At 41.3% G+C, this 23,907-nt stretch overlaps 1 protein-coding gene across 6 annotated transcripts in view; it reads right to left on the bottom strand.

The window, feature by feature from the left end:
* CADPS (calcium dependent secretion activator) overlaps nucleotides 1-23,907 on the bottom strand; it is a 487,405-nt gene that overhangs the window by 49,110 nt on the left and 414,388 nt on the right. For all 6 annotated transcript variants that reach the window (XM_032149412.2, XM_058437125.1, XM_058437123.1 and 3 more), the window contains 2 exons: nucleotides 21,434-21,508; nucleotides 20,463-20,546 (listed from right to left, as the gene is read on the bottom strand). In XM_032149412.2, coding sequence (XP_032005303.1) covers nucleotides 20,463-20,546; nucleotides 21,434-21,508 — 159 coding nt within the window. The remainder of the gene's footprint in view (nucleotides 1-20,462; nucleotides 20,547-21,433; nucleotides 21,509-23,907) is intronic.

The following is a 23,907-nucleotide window of genomic DNA, read 5'->3' on the forward strand; positions in this document are numbered from 1 at the left end:
GGGAGGGGGATGAGAACCTTTCAAAACTGTCCAAAGGCTGCTGTTATGTCTCCTGATTTTATGTGCTAAAAATTCCAGATGGGAAGTGCAGGAAGTGGTTATAAAATTTTTAGTTTTGTGGGGAGGGGGTATGATAGTGTACTAGAGTGTTATGTTTGAGAACGTGAAGTTTGGAGTCAGACCTCAGTTCGAATCCCAACTCTACCACTTATAAGCTGTGTGACCTTGGGCAAGTTGCTTCATCTCTCTGAGCCTCAGTTACCTCATCTGCAAAATGGAGTTATTATTAGTAATAGTGCCTATTTCTGCAGGTTGCTAAGGGTGAATTCACACTTAGACCCAGGATGTAAATACAGAACAAATGGCAGCTGAGACGATGAATTCATAAGCAAATGTGGGTGAGCTCTGAGTACTGTGAGAAGTCAATGAACAGCTGGGTTTGAGAAATAAAGCCTATGGGAGTATGTTTAATATTCTGTGTGTTTCATTTTGACTCAGGTCACACGTTTCTCTAGGCACAATTAAGACTAAGGGGCTACATTTGGGGTCAGAGAGGGTTTCCTGGTTTTACTGGGAACTGCAAAGACTGCAATGCACAAAAAGCAGTTAGGACGTCTTTGCACGTCTCAGCCAGGCTTCCTCCTGAATTTGGCTGAGATCAATATTAGGAATCACAGCTCCACCCAAATGTCTCCCAGAAAAGTACCCAGGGGAGTGATCTCCTCTATTGCTCTTTTCTCAATGCTAGTTTCCAAAATGTCAGCTCTCAAGAGAAAACAGCCAATGAACCAATAGGGTAGGGTGGAAAGAGCCCAGAATTTAGAGTCAGAAGTTCTTTCAGTGCCAGAACTCGTTGACCCTGGGGAAATCATGCCAAGTTCCTTAGCCTTGGTTTCCAGATTTCTAGACCAAGGTGACAATACTGTGTACTTTGCAGGGCTGAAAGCTTGGTGAAATTAGAAAACACATGAGAAAGTGCTTTGTAAACTTTAAAGCAAGGAACACACATCAATTAGGTAATTATCGAGAGGGCAATGCATTCTATCTTCTTGAATCATTGCCAGCCCCCAAGATGATTCCTGAAGTCTCCTGTTATAGATTCTCTTAGGACCTTACACTTGTTCTTGCAGCATTGACTGCAATTCAGCCAAACTTTTTTTGTGCAATATCTACCTCCCATATAATGTCATGAGAGCAAAGGCTATCTTGGTCTTGCTCATGGCTGTCTCCTCATTGATTCACCTGGTACCAGCTTAGAAAGGGAACTCAGGGAAAATTTATAGAGGGAAGGAATGAGAGAAAGCTAATGACCAGTCCTGGCCTCAGGATGATTGAGAAGTAAGCAGAGGCAAGATTGGATCAAGGAGCCACTTCACTGATCAGTCTGAAAACCAGCATAGTTGTATAGAAAGCTGACTGCCTGCAGAGGCTGATGGGTAAAGGAGAATACTCAGTCCTTAAAGGGATTTGAGGCAGGCTCTCCAGATTTTGCACAATTATCATTTCTACTAAAAGGTTCTAAACCCCAAATCTTTCCTCTCCATTCCTATACTAGAACTTAGTTCAGGAAACAAGGTAGCTTGCCTTTTTTTTTTCATGTCTCCCTCGTGTGTACTATTATCTAACATTTCTGTGCTATTTTTCATTTGCAAAACACTTTCACAAACAGTTTCTTCTTTAAGCCACCCTGCAAAAAGGGGGCAATTCAATCAAATCCGTTTACAATCAAGAACCTCAAATCCATAGAATTTAAGGAATTTATTTGCTCATGATCACAGACAGGAGGCAGAGAAGCCAAGACTCCCACGTGGTCATCTGAGCCCAACTTTCTCCCTTGGAACTCTTGATCTCCTCAATACTGGTAGAAAAGTATGAGGAATTTGAGCATCAGTGGTCAGAGCAGGTGCTAGCAAAATAATTCTTCTCAGCTAGAAATTGCCTCCTGTACTCTGTGATGTTGATGCTTAGCAGTTGGTAGGGGTTTTGCTACAGCTGAAATGATTGACCTTTAAACACACCATTTACCATTTACCACTAACATGCAGTTACAATCTGGAGAATGACACCAGTCAAATTCTATTCCTTTACAGGCAGTTTGGGAAGATGAGGCAAGTTTCTGTCACAAATGAAAATCATCCACTCTCCTTCATGTATCAGCCCTTGGTTTGTTAGGGTTGTTCTTTTATTTAATAAATGATGCCTTGCACATTGATCCTCCTCCCATCCCATAATAACAGGAAAAAATAACCCAGGGTAAATTGTGGTCTATTATTATTTAGAGACATGTGTGTATCATTTTTGATTCGGGATATTGAACTTTTTTTTTTTGTGGGGGATGGAGTCTCACTCTGTCACCCAGGCTGGAGTGCAGTGGCGCGATCTCAGCCCACTGCAACCTCTGCCTCCCGAGTTAAAGCGATTCTACTGCCTCAGCCTCCCGAGGAGCTGGGATTACAGGCACCCACCACCACGCCCAGCTAATTTTTGTATTTTTAGTAGAGATGGGGTTTCACCATGTTGACCAGGCTGGTCTCAAACTCGTGACCTCAGGTGATCTGCCTGCCTCGGCCTCCCAAAGTGCTGTGATTACAGGCGTGAGTCACCATGGCCGGCTGCTGGATACTGAACTTTAAGAAGGACATTGATGACGAGGAAAAGGGGGAGTCTGGCAGTATATTCTATAAGGAAAGTGAAAGAAAAGGCATCTTGCCTAGAAAAAGCTGGGCTAATTGCAAAGAAAACCATAATATTCATGTAGTTAATTAAGGAGCTTCAGTGCAGAAGGATGGAATTTGTTCACAATGGTTCCAGAGCATAGAATCAGAATGAATATGTAAAATTACAGGGCCCTAGAAAAAGGTCTAAACAGCTATCACACTCCAGCCGGGAAATGGCCAGGTCTAGTGCTAGAGACCTCCACCTCACTGGAGAAGCTCAAACAGAGGCTAGGTAGAAGACTCTGGATGTGTTTTTCTTTTCTTTTCTTTGGATTTGTTTCTTTACCTACATGAGAGGTTATCTCTAAGGCTGCTTTTCATTCTCTGATTCAAGTCCCCTTAAGAGGTAGGAAGTTGTCACCAGTTACATTCTTTACAGTAGATAAATGTAGCAGAGTGGAGAAATTGGCAGAACCAGGATGAGAATCTTTTCCTGTATAATGTCAGCCGTGCTCCCTTTTTAAGGATCACCTTTTCTTAAGTTATCCACATCCATATCCATAGGAATATGTCTTTTTGCCAGCTATACTCTAGGTAGAAGGGAATGACCAGATCCTTCCAACCCACTAGAGCTTTGGAATTATTGCCAGAAAATCCAAGCATGCACCAGGCACCGTATCTAGATCAAATAACCAATAGCCCTTACCATCTACACAAGACTATTTTACATTATAATTGGATATTGTTTTGATGAATAAAACACAAATTTCTTTACAAGCACTATATAATACAGTAGCTCTTTGTCTTTGTGTATTTTTTTCCATCAATGGTTGTTAAAAGAGTGTGTGTGTGATTTTCTTTTCTAACTTTAAATCTAGCAAAGTGGCTTAGAGAATGGGTTCAGGATTAGCTAGGTTAAAACTCTGGCTTTGCCATTTTTTAGCTTGGTGACTAGCCATTACTTAATTTCTCTGAGCTTCCTTTGTAAATGGGACAATAATAAGGCTACCCAAAGGATTCAACTAAATGTAGCTATGCTTATCATCATTACTGGTAATATTGGCTTACTGGTGTAGACAAAGCACATGCTCCTCAGCCTGGTGGTGATAGTCAGTTTCACTCCCCACCTCTGGCCCATGGGCAATTTCTTGCTATAAAAAAGATTCTGGAATCTCCCCAGGTTACCAACAGGCATCTGAGCTGATTCTCAGTCTGGCATACTTTCTGCCGATTCTGTGACACCCTTTGCACTGAGAACTTAACCTCTAAATGTTGAGGCTGACAGCAAAGACCTGTTCTCTTCCCTAAGTATGACTGAGTGTGGGCATAAGTGAGAGGGCAGTTCCCCAGGCCAGTGCCCTGGGTTATAATCAACAACACAACCTATTACTCTCCAGGACCAAGCCATAGCCATGTACCCTAGGGCACAGGAGACAAAGGGGAGGGGGTAGGGCTTGCCCCAGATACCTGGTCTGGCATCCCTCCTGAGCAGGGTCTCAACTGCCCTCAAAGGGGAGACAAGAACTGTGACTTCAGCAGAACTTCATCTTCTGGGACTCCTTGCTTTCTGACCATTCCCTCTGGTAGGACAACCCCATATCCTTTCTCTAGCAGCATTCATGAACCCTCTTGTCCCCGACTCTCGAGATAGAGCCAGTTCTGGAAAAAGCTTAGAAAAAGAGACACAAATCCAGAGAGGCTGACGGAGGCTAAGGATAAAATTGGGAAGAGGCGCTGTCAGTGAGCAATTGTTCATGTTTTCACGTGCCTGAAACAAAGAACATTTACTATGTACACGCACCACATTAGGAGCTGTAGGATGAACGCGCTGGCTCCATGATTTCTGCTTCAACAACCTTTTGAGGGGGATCCTATTAATATACCCATTTTACAGTTGAAGAAACTGAAGCTAAAAGAGATAAGCAACTTGGCTTGAAGGCACACAACTAATAAGTTACAGCTTTGGACCTCCCATTCCCTAAGCTGCCTATCATCCTATTATTTAGTTTCTTTTTCAAAAAAAACTATCAAACCACTTTTATTAACTGATTATATTTAAGGCTTAATTTTGTCTTGTGTGTGTAGACGTAACCTTAAATGGCTTCTCAAAAAAAAAAAAAAAATGTATGAGGGACTTGAATACATTTGAGTCAGTGCAGAAGGTCCAAAATAGTTTCCCTGGCTTGAATGTCCCAGCTAATTACCTCGACCCTCCACCTCACTTAGCCAGTGTAGACAGGCTTAATGGTTTCTCTGTTGAGCTCTTCCATTATTTTTCAGGTGCCCAAGGTAATCTTTTCATTGAACACTCACCATTCTGGGATTTTTCACAATGCTGATGACTAAGGGATTTTCTTCTGCCTGGCCCTAAAAAGGGGACCTGAGTTAATCATTGTGCAGCTTTGATAGGGAGCGCGGCAGGGGCTTAAACCACTTCTCTTGCTTCATTAGGGGAGAAAGCAACCCAGGTGCAGACCACGAGGACCTCAGGGTTTGATACTATTAAATCAATGCACAGACAAAAAAAAAAAGTGGATTAGGCCCTTTTTGCAAACAGAAATCTGGTGGGTAAGACTCAAAGATGGAAGAAGAAAGAAGTCTAAACAGATACCACCGCATTAGTGACTGCCCGAGCGCCCCATGCTCTCTCAAAAAAAAAAAAGGAAAAAAACAATCAAGGAAATGATTTATTCTCTGCATGAGCTGACTCCACCCCCACCTGTTTGACTTCACAACAGCTCTGAGTTAATTTTTTTTTCCTTTGCCTAGATACTGCAGACCACACCACCATGTCAAAGGGTTAGCAAAATTTACTTCAATGTTTGGCCTTTGAAATTTCTGCTGCAAGGTTAATGATGCTGTTTTGCTCCCTTTTCCACTTCCCTAACCCAAGCAATTTAGAAATGTAGATTTTTTTGTGTGTGTGTCAAGGCAATTGCCATCCATAAAATCATTTCATCTCCTGTTGGTTTGATTTTTCATCTCTCACCAGCCTCATATCTAGAATGTAGGTGCTCTCTCTCCTTAGTGTCTACACTGCCTGGGATATAGTAGTGGCTCAATAAAAATATGTTGAATGAATGAACTTTAGAAAATGGCACTCTTTACTCAGTACGCAGGGTAGAGGTTAGATGTTTCTAGCACTTTCTTAGAGTAGGTGTTTGAGCTGTAGCACTCTTATAGGACAACTAAGAAAGTACCACTAGGCATGATCAGTTCAAAAGGAACTGGTATTTGGTGCCTGTATAAGAAGAGCTTAAAGGGTCTTTTGTTTTGATACCCCCTAATTAGTGCAGTATACAAGGTAAGGGCTTGGGATCAGGAGACAGATGCTTGATCTGGCATCTGGTTTCATCACCCACTAACGGTGGGCGAGGTAACTAACCTTTCTTAGCATCAGCTTACTTTTTGGAAAATAGAGATAATGATAATAACAACCGTAGTTCCTTCTTATAGGGTGGTTGTGTGGATTATTAATTTTTAAAAAGATGAGTTTCTTCAGTGCTTACCACAGGTGGGATACTATTCTAAGCATTTTCCCTGTATTAATTCATTTACTTCATGTAAAGGGCTAAAGGAAGTAATACATGTAAAAAACTTTGCATAGACCCTGGCACATAGTATGTATTTAATTAGTGTTGGGTATTATTTTTATACTCCTTTTCCCTCCACCTCCCAAGGGGCTGATTTGATTGGTCAGGTTTCAGTGCACTGGCTGGGCTATTTCCCTTTAGTGGTTGGGGTCATTAAACCTTACGTATCTGAAACTTGGGTGTGCTCCTTCTGTTTCAAGGTTAGAATGCTTCAGGTAAGAGCATGTGACTTATCCTGCAGTAAGAGGCCTGACCATTCTACTTCTGCTCCTCTTTACTGGCCACATTCCAGGTGTGCTGTCGACCTCTCTGATTCTATTTCTCGCTGGCTTATCAGGCCTAACCTCGTAAAAAGAGATCCCTGGAGACCACTACAGCTCTGTGGAGTTCTCTGCATTGGAATGTAGACCTGAAGTCCAGTTCACATTGTGACAGATTGTTTCCAAAGAGGCTTGCCATCAATTATTTTGCTTCCTGTAGGTCCATGCTCTTCCCTCACTGAGAAATGGAGTCTACTCCTCCATCTGCCTGGAGTCTGGGCTGGTCTGCAACTGCTTTGAACAAGAGAAAATAATGGAGGTGGTGTCATGCCTATTCTGAGCCTAGTCTTGAAGAGGTCTGGCAGCTTCTGCTTCCTCAATCTTGAAAGCCAGCTGCCATGTAAGTGTATCTACCCTGAGACTCCTGTGCTGCAAGAAACCCAAGGCACATGGAGAAGCCCAGGAGGATGAGATCCCATTTGGAGAGAAAAAAGCCACATGGAGAGACACCAAGTTATCACACATTCAGCCCCAGCCCAGCCTATTCATAGGAAAGTGGTTAAGAGCATAGACTCAAGCTGGATTGCATGGGGCCACATTCCATTAGGTTGGTGCAAAAGTAATTGGGGTTTTTGCCATTACTTTCAATAGCTCTGCCACTTACTTGACAAGTTACTTAACCTTTCTATGCCTCATTTTCCTCATCTGTAAAATGAGGATAATAGTATTGTTCATAAGGTTGTTGAGTTATTAACTGAGTTCTTAGAACAGTCCCTGGGCATAGTAAGAACTATGTGCCAGCAATCATTGTCATTTCTGCGGCAAAATCAGGTTGTTTTAGTGAATTGCACTTGGGTATTAAGGTTGGTCTGACCCTACACGCGTGGCTGTTTAAATTTAAATAAATTAAAAGAAAATACAAGTAACATTCAACTTTTTAGTTGCACTAGTCACAGTTGAGAGTACTTGAGAACTACATATGGCTAGTGACTATTTTGGACAGCTCAGATACAGAATATTGCCATCATTTTAGACAGTTCTATTGGACAGTGCTGGTCTAGACTCAAGGGACATTCATAAATATAGGTTATTGCATTTTTAAGTGATATGAATTAAGAATTCTTATGTTAGAAAATGAAATTAATTGGAGGAGGAAGCAGGAGAAGAAAAAAGATATGGGTGTCATAGTCTCATTTTGTGGGTGAAACAGGAAATAAAGGTGGATGGGTACAGCTTAAAGTTATAATGGTACCAAGAACAATACGGTTATAACTGTAACAGAAGGAGAGTGGATGAGAAGTGGATGATGTAAAGTGAGCTGAAGCTCTATCTATTACAGTAGGGAGTCAAATAATCACTAAGATTGACCAATCAAGAAATGACAACAAAGGCTGGGTGCAGTGGTTCATGCGTATAATCCTGGCACTCGGGGAGGCTGAGGCAGGAAGATTGCTTGAAACCAGGAGTGCAAGACCAGCCTGGGCAACATAGGGAGATGTCAGTCTCTACAAAAACAAACAAACAAACAAAAAATTAGCCAGGCATGGTAGTGTGCACCTACATTCCCAGCTACTCAGGAGGCTGAGGCAGGAGGATCACTTGAGCCTAGGAGTTCGATGCTATGGTGAGCTGTGATCATGCCACTGCACTCCAGCCTGGGAGACAGAGTGAGACTCTATCTCTAAATAATAATAATAAAAAACAATATAATAATAGTACTTAGCACTCCAGGGGTTAAAAAATTGTTAAAAACTTTCATTTTGAAGGAAGGGATTGAGAGCAGAAAAGAGTAGGACAGAGAACTGTGTTTTTTAAAAAAAAATTATGAATGTTTCTGTACTGTTTCATTTTTTTAACCATGTGCCAATATGACTTTCATTAAAAATTATTGAAAAAAGGAACAAAAGTGATAGAATTTTCAATTTTCAATTCTAGTGGAGAAAGGGATTTTGCAGGAAGATTATATCTTTCTCAGGGTGACTTTCTCAAGGTGTTTGGTTGATGAAATCATGGTTTAGGGGTATGTCCTCTATAAAGGCAAAACCAAAACCTAACAGAACCAACCCTCAATACATAATCTGGACGCTCTAAGTGCATCTTGGGAAGATGAATAAATTTTAAGTGCCAACTGAGGGACCGACTGCTTGGGTGAGACAGAATGTGTGAGTGGGCGGATGTACTGGGACTGCGTGTGCGGGTGAGCAGTTGAGCAAACCTCAGTGGCTTCTGCCTGGGGCCAAGTGACAATTACGGTGAAAGCCCCTTCCACTACTTTCTGAGGACTGGAGAAAAACACAACCCTTGAAGTATATCTGGAATCATAGACAACATGATGGATCCCCAGGGCTCTGTCACCAGAGGGCCTAAAATGCCTTCTTTGCTTACCGAACGTCAGTACTGTGCTGGGCCAGTTGGGAGGCACTATTTCCACGTGAGCACTGGGTCAAACGCTACCTGGACGCACATACATCATGAGGCCATTGTCCCTTGCTTGCTTTTATAAGAGGGCCAGAGTTTGTAAATGCCATTTTTACAGAGGTGGGAACTGGGACACCAAAAAATTTCTCATAAGTAGCTCACCAGATGTCCATTACTTGAAAAATGATCACTGGCTTTCAAAATTTGATTCCCATTTGAAAGAAAAGAGTTAAAGTTTGAGATGTTTAAAAAATAAGGTTTCTCTAAGTTGCCTATAAATGGAACCATTTCAGATAATGGAAAAGAGAATACTGACCAAGTCTTGACTCTTACTCCTACTTCCTCAGTTAGTGTCTATGTGACCTTGGGAAAAGCAATGAACTACTCAGATTTCTCATGAACAATACAGAAATATTTAATAACTGATAGTCATATATAAAATCAGGATGCGTTTACCGATGATTGAACACCTAATTTACAGTATCTGATTCACATCTTCTAAGGACTTGTCTTCTTCCTTTACGAATGAGGAAACTGGGCTCAGAGAGGTTAAGTTGCTGTCCTCAGGGCACACAGTCGAGAAGTAGCAGAGCTAGGATTTGAACGCTAATGGGTGGGCCTGACTTCAAAGGATTCTGTACTGTATCAGGTTGCCCTTACACTGCCTTTTCACAAGACAATTTAACAAAGTTTGAAGGGAAAAGTCCTACCATGACTGTGGAAGTATTTTGAACAACAAAATGTATTATAATATTCACTGACCACAAATAAGACCTCATATATAAAACTGTAACCATCAAGGATAATATTCTGAAATGACCTCTGTGAACCACTGCAGAGCTTCACGGAGGGCCATGGGAAAGTGGGAGAGAGCCGAGGCTTTCCTGCAAAGCATCCTTAGGCAAGAACATGAAAACTGAGTTGCAGGGCTACTGGTTGATTGTACGGCTTCTGTGCATGTTCATAAATATTGATTGTGATTAAGTTATTATCATAGTAATGAGGGTAGTAATGCCTCCTACAGCCCATCCCACCATACTCCTCAAAGTCCCTACCTTTTATTAAACAAAGGGCTGCTGGCACTGCTGGGGAGTTGGGCAAGAGGCAAGGAAATGATCTCTATTAAGCAAACGCATTCTATTCCATGCCCCGATTAGGAGCTGCAGCCTCATTAACGATGAGAATTGTTCTCATCTCCTGTTGTTCAGGGTACTGTGCTCCGAGACTACATCCAGGAAGTGTATGTTCTCATCTCCCCCCACCTCCCACCCCCTGGGGCTTCTGAACAGATGCCTGATTGAAGTAGACCTGTTTTTCCTTCCAGTTTTCCTTTTCCTAATTTCTGTCCCAATCCCTCATTCCCAGAGAGGATTTTTCCAAGGCTCAAGGGCTCCTTCAGACCCACCCTCTTAACACTGCTGATACTTAACAATGGTTGCACGCTTACTCTTTGCCTAGCACAAGGTTAAGCAATTTATAAGGAATTCACCCTCACAATGGTGAGCATGAAATTCTCATTGCTTACAGATGAGGAAACTGATGCTCAGAGAAGTTAATCGACTTTTTAAAAGATGCACAACTAGTGACATTATGGAACTGGTATTTGAAACACGGTTCCCTTGGACTCCAGGGTTTGCCCTCCTAATGGCCACATTGTATGCTTTTCCATTTTGTTGATTTTTGTGAAATGATCTTATTTTAAGGGAAACTTGCAAGTGCAAATTGGAAAGTTTTAATTTTGTAAAATCTCCAAGCAGACATGTAAACTTATTTTTGTGGATTTTAAGTGGGGGCCCCTGCCCCCTTCTGGCATTTTTGTGTTTTGTTTGCCTTTTGAACATCCCTCAACACTAAGAAGGGTGACAGAACGCAAGCTTGAAGAAGACAAGGGCCGTGGTCTTACTTGTGTCCTTGGCTTCCACATGGCTTTGGTGCTGAGCAAGTGAGGGCTATATTGTTGTTACTGAATAGTAATGTTTCTGCACGAAGGGGTCACTTGTCACTTCTGGTGTCCTTGACTTTTCCTGCAGGCTGCTTTAGCCTGAATTTGAAGGTATACATTATGTCACTGCTGCCAGTGACAACTTATCTATCATAGCCTAGGTTTGTAACACAGTGGTTTGGTTTCTCTCTCTCTCTCTCTCTTTTTTTTTTGTTTTCCTTTTCTCAGGTAAAGAGTGAGGAAAACAAGCAATCCCAGAGAGGATTTTTGCAAGGCTCAAGGGATAAGTTAAGAGGTCTGAGTTCTACTAAACTAGCTGTGGAAGTCGTTTTCCTTCTCTGGTCTCAGTTTCCGTGACTGCAAAATGGGGTGGCTAGAAAGTATCAGTACTTCCCAGACTTTCAGCATCAATACACCTTCCTGATTTTGGCTACAACCCATGAACCAGCTGTATTGTAGTTACTTATTATTCCTCCTTAAACTAGCTCGCTTTAAAAATACTTAATTATAAAGGGAAACATATTACTACTGTAAATGAAAAAGCAATGCCACTCTTAATAAGAAAAAAGCCAGGGTGAAAATAAATACAATATAACTAAAATAATGGTAGTAAATTCTGGGTAGACATGGTTGCCTGCTAAGCGTCCTGAGCCTGAAGCCTCCCCGTCCTCTGTTAGGAATGAAAATTTGAGATTTTTAGAAAAGTGTGAAAGACAAGCACCAAATGGAAACTTCCTTCTTGATATAAGGATAAAGATGAAAAAAGACTTAGAAAAATAATAACCCTCTCACAATGTGATTGGTCTTATTTAATGATGAGTTTTTGGAGCATCTAACACCAGTAGCATCTGAGGTCCCACGTGGTACATATCCTACACTTGGGATATATTCAGTGGTATGCTGGTTTCTGAAAAGCTCACTGTCTCTCTCTTCCCTTTCTCTTTATCTATCGCTGCCTAAAAAAAAAAAAAAAAAAAAAAAAAAAAAAAAAAAAAAAAAAAAAAAACCCAATATAATAATATGCTGAAATATAAGTAATATAGTGTTTGCCAACTTCAGTAACATGTTCCTGCTGTGGTCAGTTTTAGGCTACCAATGTGACATCCCTAACTTTGAACATAGGAAGAGAAATGGAGATTGGCTTTCACCAGCAGGTAGGAGCCAAGCAGACTCTAGCATATCAGTGGAAACACTGAACCAGAAAGTCTAGAAAGTTCCTTCGATTGAATGCACTCTAGACAGTAACTTCCAGACAGTAGAGTAAGATTTTTTTTTTTAAACTATCTCTACGACTCTTAGTTCAGCAATTACATAGAGGAGTGGCTGATTGAGTAGATGATGCTAACATTTGTGCTCAGTGATAGAACCACACTAATAATTACAATAATAACAATATCTAACAAGTATCAAATACTTACTCCAATCCACCATTTTCTCATTTAATTCTACCCACACCACATAATATAGGTCTTATGGTTCCCATTTTACAGATTAGGCAACTAAGGTCAGAGATTAATCAATCTAAGATTATACTTTAGGAAGTGGCAGAATTGGATAAACAAGAAACCTCAGTGCACACTGAAATAAACCTGATTCAAACCAAAATATGCTTGGAGAATGAGATATTCAATTCTAGTTAAGCAAACACTTTAATTAATAAAGAGGTATTTTAGAGACTATGTAAAAATGAAAAATTCTTTTGGCGTTAAAATAAAACACAAAATGCTAAAACACACTAAACATAATGGAAAATGACTTTGATGAATCAAATTTTTGCATGAAAGAATATGCTAAAATATAAGTCACAAGAGTTTTGGTTGACCTTGTCATGGATAATAGTTTGGATTGCTTACAGGAGAAATGATTGGTATGCTAAGACTGAGCTGGTGAGAAAATGGAACCAACCCAAATGTCCATCAAAGATAAAGTGGATAAAGAAAATGTGGCACATACACACCACAGAATACTACACAGCCATAAAGAAGGATGAGTTCATGTCCTTTGCAGGGACATGGATGAAGCTGGAATCCATCATTCTCAGCAAACTAACAAAAGAACAGAAAACCAAACACCGCGTTTTCTCATAAGTGGGAGTTGAACAATGAGAACACATGGACACAGGGAGGGGAACATCACACACTGGGGCCTGTCGGAGGGTGGGGGACTGGGGGAGGGATAACATTAGAAGAAATACCTAATGTAGATGACGGGTTGATGGGTGCAGCAAACCACCATGGCACATGTATACCTATCTAACAAACCGGCACGTTCTGCACATGTATCCCAGAACTTAAAGTAGAATTTTAAAAGATGTTTTAAAAAAGCACCAGGGTCATGTAAACTTTCTTACAGTTTTGAATAATTTGACAGTAAGGCTAAGAATGGCTATTTATGGAGCACCTACTTACTATACACCAGGTGTTATAAAAGGCCTACTGTTTATCTCTTGTTAGCCCAGTGGCTCTCTGAGGCAGCTATCAGCATTCCCACTCTATAGATGAAGAAACCAAGGCTCAGAACCGGTCAATAGCCTGCCTATGTTTCTGTCAGTCTGGGCTTCACAGTCACACCTTTATCTTAATCACTGTCTAACTTTCTGATGACAAACTTCCCACTGCATGTGATTTGGAGGTCAGGATAGAATCTATAATTAATTTCATGACAACTATTTCCTGTTTGAAGCCATGTGCCTATGCATTAGGTATTTCTTTTTTCTTTTTCTTTTTTGAGACGGAGTCTGGCTCTGTCAACCAGACTGGAGTGAAGTGGCGCGATTTCGGCTCACTACAACCTCCGCCTCTCGAGTTCAAGCAATTCTCCTGGCTCAGCCTATCAAGCAGTTGGGATTACAGCACCTGCCACCACGCCTGGCTAATGTTTGTATTTTTAGTAGAGGTGGAGTTTCACCATGTTGGCCAGGCTGGTCTCAAATTCCTGACCTCAGGTGATCCACTCATCTCTGCCTCCCAAAGTGCTAGGAAATACCCATATTCTTTAGGTATTTCTTTTGTAGCTAGCATTTCTGTGACCTGGTCACTTAGACCACACAGTCTGAAGAAAATACTGTGTCTGTCTTATGTTTGCTTTGAATGATATTCAGCTGTTCACTACACACTATTAAGTGAAATAGTTAACTTTGGATACTTATCTTTTCTGTAAAGCTTCTGAAGGGTTGCTTCAGACAGCAAGTGTGTTAATTGCTAACTCCATTTTCATGGCATCAACTGGAAATAAGGATGTCCTACTAGGCAATAAAGTGATCTGTCACAGATCCCAAAGGGGATGTCAAATTCTGAAACACTAGGGAGTGGCTGCTGAAAGAAATTGATAGAAGATATAGCAGATCACTGTTTTAGACTTCTCTAACTTTTTAAAGCTCAGCGTTTTTTGGTTGGCCCATGTGAACAAAATACATTAGAAGAAATAAATGGTGGCTTTCATTGGAAGGTGGCCCTCAGCTCCAGCATCAAAACACCACAAGCCCAGCTGGCTTATAAGAGAGAGCTGGTCTCTATGCGACCTCACTTAACTTCTCCAGCTGAATTGATTTTGCTAAATTCCCTGCTGAAAATCCTTAAAGTCTGTACCATAGGAAAGTTCCTTCATGATCAGGCTCCTGCACTGATTGCTCTTTAACTCCATCTCTGTCATTTCTCTCCTTCTGGCCTGGCCTTTCACAAGGAACGTCTAGTTCCTAAAATGTACTAGATTTCCCTTTTACCTCCAGGTCTTTGTATCTTGGAATACTCTGTTCTCTCCTTTGCCAAGCAAAACTCTACTCATTCTTTAGGTCTCATCTCAAATGTCATTTCCTTCAATGGTCTCCCAGATGAGGCTGGGTCCCTTTGGTCCATAGTTAGACTGCACCGGCTACTCTCTCTTTCTGAGTAATCAGCATGCTTGTAAATTACTTGTTGAGAATATGTATCTCCCTCATGCAGATGTCCAATAAACAGCATTGTCCATCTTATTCATTGCTAACCCCCACAGTGTCTAGCACATAGTGGGCACTCCATAAACAGGTATAGAATGAAGAACTAATGTAAAATGGATGATTATCTGGACAGCACAAAGGAAGTGGGGAATTTTGAATGTCTATTACTTCAGTGTTATGGTAAAATAGCTGGCTGGTGAGTAAAATCTTTATAAATTATTTTTGACGGGAACATGAAAAATAGATGACTCTTTCCCTTAGAAGTGGTATCAGCTAGTGGATAGTTTCTGGAAAAGTCACGAATTGGCTTCACCTACAGATTTCTGTGTATCTATGGGGAATAATGTTTTTCTAATAATAAAGGAGCAATTTAGGGTAGAGTCTTAATAACTATGTGACTTTGACAAATCACTCGACATGACTTATCTATAAAATGGGGATGCTAATTAAATCAGTTGCATAGAGTGATTGTGAGGATCAAATGAGAAAATGCATGCATACACTTAGCACAGTGTCTGGCACATAGTGTGTGTTCAATAAACACCAGCTACTCCTACCACAGTTGGTGCTTCTGTCCAAAGCAGACACCTCCACTCTGAAATGTAGAAGCCAATTGACTTAAAAATTACATGTATTTTGCAGTGAATAATCTGGTGATGTTACCCTCTGGAGGGTGAACCAAAACCTCTGTCTGCATCACTCATCATCAAGCCACACTGTAAAAAGCCGTCTCTCCTACCCTGGACATTCCCTGAAGCCAAAGCATAAGTGAAATGCCATCAGAGAAAATACTAACAAACTGAGGAATATTCACCCCACTCTAGAATTCAGACTGCCTCTTAACCAACATGCTCTGTGAACAGAAGTGAATGTCATTGATCTAGTTTGGGCTTTAGACCCAGGTGGCATTCTCGTTCTAAGGCATGGCATCAAGAGCTCTGCATAAAAGCAGTCAATGCTACTGATGTACACAAACTTCTCGCAAATTCTAGTGGAGAGAAACATATCTGTTTTGTTTCATTTCCAGGTGGCAAGACAATCAAAATGCTGGCAAAAGGAAAACAGGGTGAATGAGAGTAACTTAAGACAAAGAAGACTGGACATACGGTAGGTTTCAGGCTCCTGACAGCCCTAAGATGGACTTTATTCTTCCTGTTGTCAGTGGCTTCCATGTTGTGTGGTGACCACCTCAAATGGATTTGTTTGATCGGAGGAGGAGGTCTGAATTCTAGGGGACTTCAGAAGACTTGATAGAAAGTTCAGACAGAACTTGATAAAGGTTCTGTCTGCTTTGAGGTGGGGCCTGGACTACTCCTACATCTTTATTCCTCTGCAGGGGCCCCAGGCTTTAGTGAAGGAAGAATTCACATGAGCCGGGGAGGCGGGGGGAGGGCGGGGGGCTTAACCTTTCCGAGCCTTAGTTTCAACATCTGCAGAAGAGTGTTGTTGGAATGGGATTGTTCTGAGGATTCAGCAGGAAAAATACATTTAAAGCACGTAGCTTTGTGCCAGGCACTTAGCAAGTGTTTAAGGAATAGGAGCTGTAGCTCTTATAGTTATTTTAGACTTCTGAATTCTAATATAACCATCATCATATTACACTGAAGGAGATTAAAAGCCAAGATGTGGTACCTTGTTCCAGGTCACACAGCTCCTTGGTAAGGGGCAGAGCTGGGTTACCATCCCAGTCTCCCTACCCTGTGCTGTCTTTTTTACTGTACCCCATGGACTCTCAGGACTCCTAGAGAGCTGAGCTCTTCAGTATATCACAGTTCTTGGGCTTTCCACCTTTGCCCTCTCCAGTCAAGTCTCCACCCCCAACATTCACTTAATCCCTAAACCTTGTTTATGTGACCTCCAAAATATCCACAGAAATGCCTCCTGTTTTCCTGCCTCCTGGCTAATGCAGCTGCTATTTTGTCCAGAAGATTCTCCCCTGTTCCATATCCATCGCTGACTCCTTCAAGCTTGAGAGCTCAAGTCTCTCATGTCCTCTGCAGAGAGACCTTGCCTGAGCACCCTGGCTAAAGTAATACCACCTCACCACTTTCTCTTGCTCTCCAGTTTATGTCCTGTGGAAATGCTTCTCCCACTGGATAATTTTCTTTCATTTTCAATTGCCTGTCTCCTTTACTAAATGTAAGCTCCCAAAAGGGCCGAGAACACACCTTTCTAGCTCGTTGCTGTGTCCCTAGCACCTAGCACAGCACATGACACATAGGTGCTCAGTAAATAGAAGTTGAGTAAATGAATGAATGAATTCCAGAACGAGCATATTTGTTAACACTTGCAGAGGACAGAGGAAAGCATTGTCACTTTCTGTGGGAGGAACCTGGGTACCTGCTTGCCCCTCTTCTTGGCCTCCTAAAAGAACAGCAAATGGCTACCCACAAGACACAGACCCTTCCAAATAGGCATCCCACGCAAAAGCACATCTTGTAGTCACGGGAAATGGGCAGATAGTTGCTAATTGCATCTTCCAACTGGGCTGATCTTTCAAAAGTTCGAAAGGCGCCTGCCTCCATAAATCCCAGGCTGCTACTGCTGCTGAAGCTGGTGAGGGAGGAGAGGAGGGTGCGCTTGGGCGCCTCTCGGGCTGGCACGAAGAAGCCACATCTCATCCTCCCTCCTCCCCCCAGCTCCTCTCCAAGAGAGGAAGCAATGCAGATGGAGACGAGAAATAAATATTCCTGCCTGCTCTGTGCCACTGCAGACGTTTTCCAAAATGTCTGGCTTGGACCATGAAACAAGCCCACCCAGGAAAGGAGGCGCTCAGCGGGAGAAAGAGGGGGAAAGGGTGGCATATTTGTCGATACTCGTCAGCTTTCTGGGGGGCAGAGCACATGGCTCATCCTTGGCAGCCCTGCTGAGGTGGGGACGTGGTAAGTGCACAGTAATACTTGAAGAATTGAATCAGAAATGGGAGTGGAGTTAAGAAACTCATGCCAGAGCGTCGGCACTATCTCTATGCCTCTGCACGGGGTCCTAGGACTCACAGCTGGTTCTTTCACAGGTTTCAGGCTCTTTGCACAATACCTGCTGCCTCTGCTCAACCCTTTTACTTCCACTCCACTCCTGGGGAATTAACACAATTGGGCTGAAGGAAGCCATCAAAGGCCATTTGGAATTTGGGCAGGAACTCAGAATCCATGTGTGGAGATATTCCTGCCACCTCTAAACACAGTTCACTTTCTCTAATACTGGAATACTGGCAGGAGATGAGAACACGGGCTGCAAATGATAAGTGGGTGCTTTTGGCCTGGGGTGGCCAAGTGTGTGGGAGAAGTGTCACTAAGGAGGGAAGTTACAGGCCCAGCAACAGGCACCGAAGTGTTCTGCATTAACACTGCCTTTGCTAGGCATGCTGTGAGGCTGCAAAATGTCTCTGAAAAGGGAGATGAGAGGATGGGAATTTCAGTTTGAACACTACTGCATAGGATGCTCTGGCTGTCCTGTTTCTAATCTTCCTGTGACACTCCCTGGTGCCCTGTTCTTGATATCGCTGCCCCTGGCTCACCTTCCCATAGTCCTCTTGGTAGGCCAGTAATTAGGGTGGGGCCCTTGGTGGATTGAATTCTGCTCAGTAAAGAGTAGAGGAGCTTTCCTGGGTTTCACAGGTTCAAGCCCAGTGCAACAAAAACAGCTGCTCAAAATGAAGACACAAAGAAAGCAATGTCTTCTACGGGTGTCAGGGCAACACTTTCCAGAAATGTTGCATTGAATTCTGTTTCTTTTCACCATTTCCAGGACTTCACTGAGGAATGAAACATTGTCTAATATTTCCCACTCATGTGCCCTGAATCCTTCTTTATGCATCTTCCCCACTCATTTGCCCATCTGCCTTCCAGTGCCAGGCAATTGCCAGCTGAATCCCACTCTCTCCAGGAAGCCATTCAGTGGTGGGGGAAGCTGGCAGGACACGTTGGTTCCTGTCCCCACTCTGCCCATTGCTGTGTGACCTTAGACAAATCACTCCCCTCTCTGGGCCTTGGTTGCTTTGTCAAAGGAGTGGGTTAGATAGGTTTCCTTTCAGCTGTGACACATTATAGGAGGTTCTATAAGTGAAATTGGATGGAATTCCTACTGTCATTATCCCCTTCCCACCTCACCTTTGCCAATAAGCTCCAGGGATAGCGGCCATTACACCTCTGGGGTTGAATTCTATCCTTGTACCTGGGAAGGTCAGAACTGCATATCAGAAGAAACTGTTTCAAATGTTTTCTGTCTATATTTCCCTTGCTTCCCAGGAAGATTAATGTATGGGTTGGGGAAAGATCAAAGTAGGGTATATTTGGAAAGAAGTTGTGTGCATGTATGTCTGCATTTTATAATAATCATATTAATTACTTTTTAAAAATAGTAGTTGCCATTTATTGAAATCTATTATGAGCTAGGCCTATGCTAAGCTCTTTTGCCTACGTTATTATCTTCATGATAGCTCATTAGGGAACACATTATCTGCCCTGCACTCCCTTACAAATGAGAAAACTGAGGTTCTGAGGGGATGAGACATTTGCTAAAGATCACACAGCTGTTAACATTGGCAATGGGATTTGAGCCTGGCTCTGTTGGATTCCAAGGACAATAATGTGCATCCACTACCCTGTGCTGGGCCTTGTCTTGGCATTCAATCACTATCTGGGAGATTCTTCATACAGTGAAGTCTGTTTTAGAGACCCATAGGCAGTGGGTCCTAAATTGATTCCCTTTCCTGTGGTGTTGTCAGAGGAAAACAGCTAGTCTCAGAGCCAGCAGGAACCTGCTGTCAGAAACGGCAGGGAAGCATGCAGCTGTGGTGTCTGCCTAGCATCAGGAAGAGTGGGAGAACTGGGCCCCGGAAGCAGCCCATTTATAGCAACCATCTCCATTGATCATTTATCCATAGAAAATAAGGCTGGTTTCTGCCCAGCCTTAGCTACCTCATTTCTATGGCCTTGCCCAATTCTGGCACAGAATCAGAGCCTCTTGGAATTTGCAAATAATTAGATCACATGTCCCAGAAGTTGTAAACTTAAATGGCTCCTAAGCCCAGGTAGGTATGTGAATGAGTGAAACAGCCAGGAGGGGGTTACATGAAACTGCAAACACATGTGCAGTCTAAGACCCCCAAGACACAGCTCCAGCAGACTTGCTGTGCACCTAGCATGCTATGCAAGGCACCCTCAGAAATACAGGATTTTCTGTGAATTCTCCTGATTTTTAAATGTAGGCAATTCAGTTAAGAAGAACATACTTGACACAGTGAGGACCATATAAAACATATTTGCAGGCCTGAGTGCAGGTCTTCATTTTAAACTCTAAAATTAATTTTTCTCATTTACAGATGAGGAAATGGTGGCCCACATTTTAAGTCATTTGCCAGAGCTAGCTAAGGTGGGCTTAGGTAGGCAACTCTTTGGATGCATACACATAGAAATGTGTGTGTGTGTTCGTAAAAATACACACATATTGTACATTTACAAATGAAATAGAAACGATGTTGGATTACCTGCTCTTATGAAATGTTTGGCTTTTCACATAGTGTTAGTATTATACAATAGTTGACTGTAATTAACACACACACCCATCCCAAAACAAAATGACACAACATAACTCCTCTCCCAAGCCGAAACCAAAAGTTAAAACAAAAGCCAGGAAATAAAGAAGCTATTTACTTACGGTAAATGACAGAAAAGAAGAAAACAAAGTCCCTTCGTCATATCTGGATAATTTTGCCAGCACTCCTTCCAAGATAGTAACGAACTAGAAAAACAGCAAAAAAGAAAAAAATGTTATTTCAAACCATAATTGTTCACCATAAAGCACATCATTTCCCAACCACCTAAAGGCTGAGATCGAGCCCTCCGTTCATTTCTGCAGTCTATTATTTGGTTCCCGCCTTCGGAGAAAGGAATAGATTGCCTTTACATAGAAATATTTGACTTATCCGGCTTTCTCTTCATTATTATGTGATTGCAAATATAGAGTGTTACAGAAGTGCAAAGTGACAAAATATTATTGAGTTGCATATAGCATGCGATAATATTAAATGCACTTTTTAAAATCCAAAACTGCGCAAAGCAGTTTCTACGTTACATATTAGCACTACATTTAATCCAATCTATTTTTATTTGTATTTTATCAGTAATTTGGGGGAAACAGAAGTTTAGCACTGGCAAATATAAATGTCTTCCCATTCAGCATTACTTAGTTAAAATTCTATAATTCATGAGGGTGACTGAAATAGCTTTATCTGACTTTTATGTTTTATTATGACTCTCACTGCATGTGAAACTAGAGGAAAAGGGGTTTTCATGATGGCAGAATTCCTTATTACCGTTTAACTTTCTGTATTTAAAAATCTAACTTTGTCAGTGCTGAAAAACAAAACAAACATTTCCCATACAACCTAGCGCAACGTTTGGGGACAAATTCTTATTAAGTTAACATATGCCACTTCATCAATTTATCTTCACACGGCTGGAGATCACCGGAAAATCATTTAGAGCTGAGGCTGGGTGATGTACAATCTTGTTTCCTGAGAGACACAAGTATCCAGCTCAACTTTTTAACGTGTTACATTTTAATGGAAATGGAGACATAACAAAGCAGTGTTACAATGAAACATTTCACCTGAAGCTGGAGGTTACCTTTGCAACCAAGAGGGTTATCATTTCTTTAACAGTTTCTTCAATTAGTTCGTCTATTTTTGAATGGTATTGATGCTAAGAACACAGAAAGACAAATATTAGCATGTTTGGGAGGTGATGGCATTGCATCCGTCAGTAATTTTTAGACAACATAATTTATAAATAAAGCCTGGCCTGCAGACCTAGTTTATTTCCTTAGTCCCAGAAATATCTGTAAGATCCTGACCCCAGTTCTTTGACGGAGAGAGATCTGAAGCTCTTAAAAATATTACCAAGTTCATTGTTCCTCACTTAAGCCTTTCGATGCTTCTAATGTGTGTAGACACATAAACACTTTTACAAATAGCACACATGAATGACGTAATGACCCAGCAGTGTGTTGATTTGGATCTTACAAAGCAGGATACTGTAATAATTTAACACAGGAGATTAAAGATTATCTTTGGAAAACTGCTGGGGGTTGTGGCTTAGGTAGTAGATTCCCTTTCCAAAGGGAATTTGATGAAGACACTGTGACTAATTTTGCAAAAACTGTTCTGAAACCCTCAGGTTCTTTGGGTTAACACCTCAGAACTCCTCATTTTATCTCCAAGTCTTGACTCAGTATAAAAGCAAAGTGTCTCCTTCTGAACCCTTGTGACAAGCCACTCATTTTCTCCATACATGGATAAACAGACCCAGTATTAGAGCCTACACTGAGACCACTGCTAAGTTTTTAAATTTCTCTAACTGTGCCTGTCAATTACATTTACATAGTAATGTGAAAACAAACCCCCACACAAATAAAAATCTGCTGTAAATGCCAGGGAAAAAGGAAAAGTGATTTTAACACAAAATATTACATGCCAGCTCCTTGACATTTATTAGATCATTTTAGTATCCATTTGCATTATCCCATATTTCCTTAACAAAAAATAACAATGCGAGACATTGTTATTTGAAAAGGAAAGTGCACTTACCCACGTTTTAGCAAACTTTCAGAAGGATGATTAATTAGGAACAGAAAAAAAAGGAACAGTGCAAATAAAAATTAGGACAAAAGGACACATGAGAAAATAAAAATTAAATATTCAAAAATCTATGTAAACATATGGAAATAAGCCATAGTAATGCGGTTTAATATTCTGATAACTGGCAATCAGAATTATTGAGAGTGAGCAAAGGGATGCGAATTAGGTAAATCCATTTAGAATCATAGGTGAGGTTTGTTTGTAATTGGAAGACCTGGATAAAGTCCCAGTGCAAAGTTGGGAAGTCATGTTACCTATGAAAATTTAACTCAGTTTCCTTATCTGTAAAAAACAAACAAAAGAGATAATAATACTATCATCCTGGACCAATGAGAAGGGAGAAACCAGTATGAAACTCTGATTTTGGAACAGGAATAAAGCCAACCCTGTATAAAGATTTTTAGTGGGTCTATGCTAGTATTATGATTTTAAAAACCAGTGCCCGAGTCCTTTCCTGTAGTCATGCTTTCAGACTCATAAGTCTCTGTTTTGGAGATCAAGTGAGAGTCTAGATGTGAAAATATTTTGTCAACTGTCATTGTGATTCAAATATTGTTAGTTGTTCAAGTTCATCAAGTACTAGATAAGGGTAGAGAGAGACAGTCTTATTACTTAGTCATCTCCTCCAGTTTCATTTTAATTGATTAGAGGAAAAACAATACAGCTAATGGCTTCTATGTTGTAGTCCCGTTGAATCAGAACCCATGTTGGCTATACTGCTAGATTCAAAAAGGAATTTACTCCTAAGTGGCATAAACCTGAAGCTGAATGCAAAAAAATTATCTGCAGAATTCTTTGCTAGAAACACAAAGAAAGATGTCAGAGCAAAAGAATTCAGGAAAATTGACAGGGCTCCAAATTCATTTTTAGGTCTTGAGATAAGATCCAGAATCACACGCTCACTTTTCCTCCTCATACGACTGCCTCGCTCATCTAGGTTTTCTTTTTATTGCTATAAATGATTCACATTGATTAATTATGGGAGTAAACTAAATCAGAACAGCTAGCTGTGTGCAAAATAATATGAAATACCCCAAGCACAGAAGAGCATCACTGAGAAACACTCTCCTGAAAAACTGGGCTGAAGTGGCAAATAGAGACAAGAGTTACTGTTTTCCGCACACTCTGAGGAGTTAATGATGTCATTCTTTCTCCCAAGAGAAACAAGCTTTCTCTTCAGGAGCTAGGAACCTCAAACCCTTTCATAAGGAGACACGGTTGAGACATCGCGGCTTATGGAAGTATGATGGTTTATGGGAACCTCTTCCCATTTCAATTCTTCCACGCCAAACTTGGCCTTAATTTTCCTCCAGGCAGTCCCACTATCTCTCCCTTTCACTCCATACAAATATGATCATCTCCATTCCCCTTCTGTTATAATGAACATTTCTTTTTTTCTGCTTATAAAACGAAGTATTTTGATACGATTATTCTGTCTCTCCCCAGGGGAAACTTCAGCATATC

Source organism: Hylobates moloch, unplaced genomic scaffold (genome assembly GCF_009828535.3).
Source record: "Hylobates moloch isolate HMO894 unplaced genomic scaffold, HMol_V3 SCAFFOLD_4, whole genome shotgun sequence".
Classification (NCBI taxonomy): Eukaryota; Metazoa; Chordata; class Mammalia; order Primates; family Hylobatidae; genus Hylobates; species Hylobates moloch.